Source organism: Microtus ochrogaster, unplaced genomic scaffold (genome assembly GCF_000317375.1).
Source record: "Microtus ochrogaster isolate Prairie Vole_2 unplaced genomic scaffold, MicOch1.0 UNK15, whole genome shotgun sequence".
Taxonomy (NCBI): Eukaryota; Metazoa; Chordata; class Mammalia; order Rodentia; family Cricetidae; genus Microtus; species Microtus ochrogaster.
In genome coordinates this window covers 409,607-418,187 of record NW_004949113.1, presented here as the reverse complement: position 1 = coordinate 418,187, position 8,581 = coordinate 409,607, and the positions used below count along the sequence as shown (strand labels likewise).

The window sequence follows — 8,581 nt, the reverse complement described above, 5'->3', positions numbered from 1 at the left end:
AAAACAAAACAAAACCCAAAAATATCTATAATTGCCGGGCGACGGTGGCGCACGCCTTTAATCCTAGCACTTGGGAGGCAGAGGCAGGCGTATCTCTGCGAGTTCGAGACCAGCCTGGTCTACAGAGCTAGTTCCAGGACAGGCTCCAAAGCCGCAGAGAAACCCTGTCTCAAAAAACAAAAAAAAAAACAAAAAAAACAAAAAAAAAAATCTATAATTTACATTGAGTCAAATGCTATCAGTGTAGTTAGCTGTTAACTTGAATCACCGGAAAAACGAGTCTCAACTAAGGGGCTGTCCAGATCAGATTGGTCTGTTTGGAGAGGCAGGGGTTGTCTTGATTGACAATTAATGTAGGATAGTCCAGCCCACAGTAGATGGTGCCATTCCCTGGGCAGGGAGGGAGTCCTGAATTGTATAACAAGCCTGGCTAAGCACTGGTCTAAGAGAGCCAGTGAACACGGTTTCTTCTGTGGTTCCTTGGCTGTAAGTGCATTCCCTGGTTGGAGGTACTCTTGCGAACTTACAACTAACCAGCTCAGATGTGGCTGTCTGAAAAGACCATAAACAGTGAGTCAACAGTATGACATTCTGAAAATGGCAAAACTATGGAGACAGTAAAAATACTAATGGTTGACAGCAGTCTAAGGGAAGGACGAACGAACAAGGGGAGTCCAGAGGATCATTTAGGGCAGTGAAGCTGTTTGAAGATTATGGTTAAGTATACACAGTACCATGGCTTCATGTGGGAATCAGAGGAAAACGTGTGAACGGGTTACAGGGCCGAACTCAAGTCTGGAGGCTTGTATAGCAAGCACTTTTATCCACTGAGTCATCTCGCTGGCCCCTGTTCTCACTCTTATGCTTTGAGATAGGGTCTGGGAGTTGGTCTTGAACTTGTTATGTTCAAGTAGTTGAACTTCTGATGTTCTTGCCTCCACCTCTCAAGGGCTAGGATTACAGATGTGCACCACCATGCCTGATTAGTGGAACTGTACTGTATTTCTCTACAATGATAGAGACAAATCCTCACCCACTTGTTATACCCTCTCAGAATGCGTAAGTAACACAGAAATGAACCTGAATGCAAGCAGATTTCAGATCTTAACAATGTATCCACTCTGGTTTATCAGCTGTAACAATGTTACCCAGAATGGGAAATATGACTAACTGGGACCTGTGAGCAGGAAAGGGGAAAACTGGCTAGAGAGAACCCTCTGTACTTTTGTTAATTTTTTATTAGTTAATTTTGGGTTTTTTGGAGGCATAGTTTTGTTATGTAGCTAGTTTGAGATGGTTTCATTATATAGTATTGGCTAGGCTGGAACTCTCTACGTGGAGTTGACCAGGATACCGTAGAATTTACCGAGATCTGACAAGCCTTTGTCACCTGAGGGCTAGGATTAAAAGCAAGTAACATAAAGCCTGGTCAGTCTATTTACTATTTACAGGATCTTATGTAGCCTAGATTAGCCTCTAACTTGCTAAGTACCTAAGGATAACCAAGAACTCCTGGTCCACCAGCCCCCAGAATGCTGGAATGACAATTGTGCATCGCTATTTGTAGTGTATGCTGTACTGTTTATACACGTCTGGGAAGCATTTTAGCAACTGAGCCACGGTCCCAGCCCCGTTTAATTTTTCTGTAAAGCTAAAACAGCTCTAAAAGATAGAGCCTGTCAAAAGCAAGACACCAAAGCAAGGCCATGGCGGTGCAGACCTGTGACTGCAGCACTCAGGAGGTGGAAGCAAGAGGATCAACGAGTTCAAGGTGATTCTCAGCTGCACACAGGCCAGCCTGGGCTACGTGAACTCCCATCTGTAAAAACAACAGTTTAAGGAAGAATGAACAGAATGTCATGTAGCTGATGTGTGGCTGATGCTTGTTTTGCTTGCCCAGTAGTTGAAGGTTAACTGCCTCCCTGGCTCTTGTCAAGCCACAACGGGAGAGCAGCAGTGAGGAAGGAATCTCTGGGATCTGTCTCGCTCCTAGAATGCCTGCAGGACAGGATCAGGAAGAAGCTGAGGAGAGGCTGTAGGCAGCATGCATATTTGAGGCTTCCTGCCTCACTCAGTCATGACACACTAACAGAAGTAGTGACCAGGACACAATGAGACCCAAGGAATGATGGAGTGACTCTTGTCCAATACTTAAAATAACCACGCTTGGTGAGGAAGCCACAGATAAAAGCCAGAGAGGTAAACTGATGCAGGATGCCTTTTCTAGCCATCAGAGCTAACTGTATGCATAATAATTCCCTGAGGTAAGAGTGTCTCGTTGCTGGAAAAATAAAACAGGAGGCTGACCAAGAGTATCCCAGGACACCCAAAAACAAGGTCTGATTGTTGCTCTCCGTACCTCTGAAGTCCCTGAACACAGAACACTCCCCAAAGTGACTGTGCTGGCATGGTTTCCCCCCAGCCCTCTACTGGGTCACTCACCAGTGTCAGCTTTCCTCCTGGCCGGCTTATCTGGTAGCTTGAACCATGGGGTAGGTTGTGGCTGGAGAGAATTTGGACTCCTTTGCCTAGGCACCTCTAATTGGTTAAGAAAAGAGAGAGATCCATTCAGAAAAGTGGGTGACTCTGAAGGTCAACTCTGAGTCATTTGCTGACCTTGACTTCACACCTGTTGTAAGGGAATAGGAAATCTTAAAATCTGAGTAGTAAGTAGAGCTGGGCAGAAAGAGAAAATGCTGCATCTGTACCTCCAGGACCTATTCCCACCTCTGGAACTCAGGAGAACATGGGGCCAGGAAGCCAACGAGAGTGGTAGGCATGCAGCGTGAAACATGATCTTTAGGTAAGCCCACACCACTTTTGCTGATCTCCAACTACAGACATGAACTTCCAGAGACAAACCAGTAAGTTCTTGGCCCAGGGAAAATAATGGAATAAACTTGTAATGTCCCGGTCAAACGTTCTAAATGCCCTCTGGGCAAAGAACTAGGTAACATCATGAGAAAAGGCCATTCTCCCAACTGAACTTGTAGCTGTTGTGCAGCTGAGTCCGGCACGGGTGTACTGAAACTGAATGACCTACTAGCGCCACTTTTCACTTTACGCATTTTTCTTCATTTCTTCCCAGCTGGATAAGCACTAGCAACATCCCAAACTTACAGAGAGATTCAGAAGTGAAGGAGATCGGGCACCATCACTGTCACCCCCACTAACTGTTAGGGTTTGTTCACATGATCTGGCTGGCTAGTCTCCTTTTCCATATGTGTTCTTCCTGAAGCTGCACACTTAGTCAAGGTGGATGACCTTTCTTTGCTTAAGTATATATACCTGTAGCTGTGCTCTCCAGGGAGATGCTCCAAACAAGCTCTTAAGGTCCAAACGCGCACACATACCAGTATGCCTATAGTTATGGAAGGTAGAGCTCTTGGGAGTGTAAATAACCTGTTTTACATTTTCCTTCCTCTCAACAGTTAGCGGTAGATTCATACTGATCTGGGTTTTATACAATATCAGGCATCCACTAGCTATGGTAAGGTTGCTTAACCTTTCTGAGCTTCAGAATCTTTACCCTAATGAAACAGGGCCAACCAACAGCAGTATAAAAAACTATATTCTTGAGTGTGCATGAAAGGCCATTGACCTAAGCCAAGAGTCCTAGGTCTTATCCAGGCAAGAATTATCTCCCGCACTTCCACGCTGAGCGTTTGGAGTGGTGATTCAGGAAACACTCTCCGCAAAGAATTTGACATTCCAATGGGAACTGCGACTGTCACTTTAAAGAAAAAAAAAACTTCCATCTGGCTATATTTTCTTACGGGGCACAACCTCCCTAGCCAGAGACTCCCTCGTGCACGTGGAATCAGATCCACAGATGAGTGAGAGGTTTACACGTTCCCGGGCAGCTCAGGGTACTGCGGCTCGATGCCGGGGAAGGGGTGGGGAATCGGTTCCCGCCCTCAGGCCTCCTACGTGTGCTCTCTGCTCAAGCAGCGGCTGACCCAATGACCCAACCCAAGCCAGCCGTGGAACCCAAAGGGAAAGCCACGAAGGAATATGGATTGAAGAGAAGGAGGTCTCGAAAGCCGAGCGTCCAAACCCCTTAATTCTGCCCTCCCAGCCCCACGCGTCTGCTCACCCGCGGACAGCGGCACCAGCCGCCCCGCAGAGCTGCCGCCGCCATGTTGGAAGAGCCCGTGTGACCTTTCCGCGTCGCGCCTCGATCGCGTCAGCAGCTGCGACGGTCTCTAGAAGCACGAGCCTGGGAAAATCCGGACTGAACGGGGTTGGGGGGGCGGGGAAGGGAAGAAGAGAAAGCAGCCTCTGATTGGTCCTCTGTGACGGGGTGGGGCCTGAGAAGGGACCTGCTTAGGGGCGGTCCAAGTCGCAACACCTCGCACTCTGTGACCCGTGACCCAGCGTGGGAGGGGCCGAGGATGAGTTCGGAGAAGTTAGCCTCTGCTTGAGGCTCGGGGAGGAAGGCACTTTTGAGAGACCATCTGTGGTAGCCTACAACTAACGAAAGGGCAGAGGATTTGGGCTCAATTCTCAGCACCCACATGGTAGTTCTTACAACCACCTGTAACCCCAGTTCCAGGAGATCGCCCTCCAAGGGCACCAGCCAGACACGTGGTTGAGTAGACGTACAGGCCAGCAAAACACCTACCTATATACATAAAATTAAGAATACTACAAGAAGGCGAAGCCTATTGGAGAGGATTCAGTACAGGCTTCGGATAGCCTAAGAGATACCTCAATGATGGATTTTTTTTTTTTTGAGGGTCTTCTGTAGCACAGCGAGCAAAAGACTCATATACCTTAAGAATTCTTTAAAAAGACGGGCTTTCACCACCACGCCCAGCTGTGTAGCATTCCTTAATGCGAATCAGCAAAGACCGAACTCTTCTTAAAAAAAAAAAAAAAAACTTGCCAGGAGGTGGTGACGGCACACCTTTAATCCCAACTCTCCCGGTGCAGAAACAGCAGCTCTCTGGGAGTTCAAGGCCAGCCTACTCTACAGAGCGAGTTCCAGGACAGGCTCCAAAAGCTACAGAGAAACCCTGTCTCGAAAAACGAAAAAAAACAAAACAAAACAAACAAAAACCAAGCCATATTGCCAGCTCTATTACTGAATTTACTTTTATTGAAAAGTAAACAAAAAGGGGGCAGGTGGACACTAGGGAACATGCATTCCGCCTTTGTGACTATATAGACTTGTCTCTCGGGAGCTCCACTTCCAAGGGAAAGTAGTGGAAACGGCTTCTACTCTGATTTTGTGTGAAATCCTTTGTCCTAGTTTGCGTCCCATTGCTATGATAAAGCACTGGCCAAAAGCAACGTGAAATGTTTATTTCATTTTACAGTTCTTAGGTCACACTGCATCATGAGGAAGTCGGAACAGCAGCTCAAGGCAGGAACCTGGAGGTAGGAATTGAATCAGACTATGGCGGAACATTGATTACTGGCTCACTCCTCAAAGCTCATTCAGCTTTCTTCTTTGTACAACCTAGAATCACCTGCCTAAGTGTGGCACCACCGACAGTGTATTGGGCCCTCCCTTATCAGTCACCAAGTCACCTAGAGACTTCCCTGTAGGCAAGTTTGATTGAGGTATTTTCTCAATTGAGATTCTCTCTCCCCAGATAACAGTGGCTTGTGTCAAGTTGGCAAAACACTAGCTAGCATAGTTTCATTCCAGTGTCAGACTGGACAAGCACAGGACACAAGTTTGTTGAGGTGTAGGTTAGAAAAACAGCTTCTGTAGGGAGATTGGGAAGAGGCTAAGAAAGCTGGATCTATGTAGCCCAGGAGGACTTAAAATTCATCATTCTCCTGCCTCACTTTCCCCAGTGAAGGGACTACAGACATGGACTTCCATTCCCTGATCAAAATACAGCAGCTCAGTTATGCTTGAAACTAGAGAGTTGGCAAAGAAACCCAGGGCAAGTATGTCAATGGAGAACTCAAATCGGAAGAAGAGAGATGGGTATGGTGGTGTATGCCTGTTACCCCAGCACTTTAAAAGGCTAGGGCGGGAGTTAAAGGCCTTTCTCATCACAGATAGTTCAAGGCTAGTATGGTAGTCTAAATGGGAATGGCTCCCATAGGCTCGTGTTTATTTTTGTCCTTTTATGTGTATGAATGTTTTTTGTTTATGCTTTCGTTTTTTTTTGAGACAGGGTTTTTCTATAGTTTTTGGAGCTTGTCCTGGAACTAGCTCTTGTAGACCAGGCTGGCCTCACACTCACAGAGATCTGCCTGCCTCTGCCTTCTGAGTGCTGGATATGTGTGAACGGTTTACTGCCTGTATGTCTGTTCATGCCTGGTGCCAGAGGTCAGAAGAGGTATCAGTTCCTCTAGAACTAGAGTTATAGACAGTTGTGAGCTGCCATGTGGATGCAGGAAATTGAACCTGGGCTCTTTGCAAAAGCAGCCAGTGCTATTAACTGCTGAGCCATCTCTCTAGCCCTGACTCACATGTTTGAATATGTAGCCCCTAGTTAGTGAACTTATTTGAGGGAGAATCAGGAAGTGCGGTCTTGTTGGAGGTGTCACTAGGGGCTTGAGGCTTCAAAGCCTTCCATCTCCAGTGTGCTCTGTCTCTGGCTTGTAGTTCAAGATGTAAGCTCCCAGCTATTCCTGCTATCATGCCTTCATGGACTCTAACCCTTTGGAACCATAAGCCCAATTAAACACTTTTTCTTATAAGTTGCCTTTAGTCATAGTAATAGAAAATTGGCTAAATATAGCTAGCCTGGGATACATGTAACACTGTCTCAAAAAACTAACAGAACAAATAAAAGGGGGAAAAAAGGCCACAAAATAGAAGAACGCCAGGAGACCAGACAAGACTGTTCAATGGACTGAAAGGGTACCTGGAAAATCTTGAAAAAGGCAGATATTTACCAAGGCCAGGTGAGAACTATAGCTGTTGCCTTTGCTTTGGCAGTTTAGAGTCCTTGGGGAGATGGCTACATTTATAAGTAGTTGGCCTGAAAGTATGAGGATCTGACGTCAGATACCCAGCACCAATGTAAAAACCACACTGGGAAGTGAAAACAGCAGGATCCCTGGGGCTTGCTGGCCTGCCAGCACAGCTGAACTGTGGAAAATACAAAGTGAAGGCCTGGAGAGACGACAAGCACGTGCTCTTCCAGAAGACCTGAGTTGGATCCCCAGCACCCATATCAGGTGGCCCACAGCTGTGTTCCTAGGGATCTGCCACCCTTTACTGGCCTCTGTGGGAACATGCAAGGCACATACATGGCATTCACTTATACATACACACAAATGACAAATAAACAAGTTTTAGACAGAGGTGAAAAGCAACTGAGAAAACATCAACATTGACCGCTGACCTCAACATGTTCACACACACTCACGCATGTGCACTTGTATGCACAAGTACACAAATTCTCCCCCTCCATAAAAAGAAAGAAAGAAAAAGAAGTGACAGCCAGGTATGGTGGTGCATGCCTTTAATCCCGGCACTCAGGAGATAGAGACAGGCAGATCTCCGTGAATTTTGGGCTAGCCTGATATACAAGGCAAGTTCTAGGACAACCAGGGCTACACAGAGAAACCCTGTATCAAAAACAAACAAACAAAACACAAAGAAGTGCCTGGGGAGATGAACCAATAGGGTTTGGGTTGGATAGTGAGATAGATGTCAGACGTCACTGTGTTGAGATTTCATTTCACATAAGGGGTCTGGATCCAGCTTGTGCTAACTCTTGAGTCAAAAGGCAAATGTTCCACAATTCTGAAGGCAGCTTTCAAACATAGCTGATATTTAATGATGAGTTACAGGGACAAATGGATTACATTAACACAAAATTAACATACAGCAAGGCCTCACTTCATTCATTATTTTGCCCTTGAGGTTGTTGACATAGTCATGGGTTACAAAAAACAACAGACCACAAATGAGATTCCATTTCCCACTCCCATCAAGGCTCACAGAACTTCATATATCGTTTTCCTCCTTCCTTGATTGCAGGGTTTTTGGTTTTTTTTTTTTTTTTTTTTTGTTCATGAGATAGGACCTTACTATGAACTCCAGGCAGGCCTCAGGCTCATCAACCTTCTTGCCTCATCATCCAAGTTATTACTACCTGGGTGCAACTTGCCACACAAGCTCTTTTCAAAAAATTTATTATGTAGATGGGTGTTTTGCCTGCATGCATATCTAGGCAACATGTGCATGCAGTACCCGAAGAGTCCTGAAGAGTTACAGGCAGCTGTGAGCCGCCCTGTGAGTGCCAGGAATTGAACCTGAGTCCTCTGAAAGAGCAATTAGTGCTTTTGACCACTAAGCAATCTCTCCAACCCAAAGAAATGGTGGAGTTTTCTTTTCCTTCCTTCCTTCTTCTTCTTTATGCGTGCTTTGTGCATGTATGCCTTTATATCAGAAGAGGGCATCAGATTCCATCTGTTGTGAGGAATCATGTAGTTGCTGGGAATTGAACGCAGGACCTCCAGAAGAGCAGCCAGTGCTCTTAACTGCTGAACCATCTCTTCAGACCCGATACACAAGCTTCTTAGCTTTGCTTTCAGAGGCCAAGTAAATGACACTTTCACGGCATCTATGTTTGTTCTTTCTTTCTTTCTTTTTTTTTTTTTT

General features: G+C 45.9%; 1 protein-coding gene across 1 annotated transcript in view; it reads right to left on the bottom strand.

Annotated features, from left to right (window-relative positions):
• Positions 1 to 4,205, bottom strand: part of Timm44 (translocase of inner mitochondrial membrane 44) — a 16,122-nt gene extending 11,917 nt beyond the window's left edge. Inside the window, exons 1-2 of the mRNA XM_005366950.2 lie at positions 4,097 to 4,205; positions 2,443 to 2,538 (exon numbers count right to left, since the gene is read on the bottom strand). Of these exons, the coding sequence (XP_005367007.1) occupies positions 2,443 to 2,538; positions 4,097 to 4,141 (141 nt within the window). The 5' untranslated portion in view covers positions 4,142 to 4,205. The remainder of the gene's footprint in view (positions 1 to 2,442; positions 2,539 to 4,096) is intronic.
• Between the last annotated feature and the right edge of the window lie 4,376 nt (positions 4,206 to 8,581).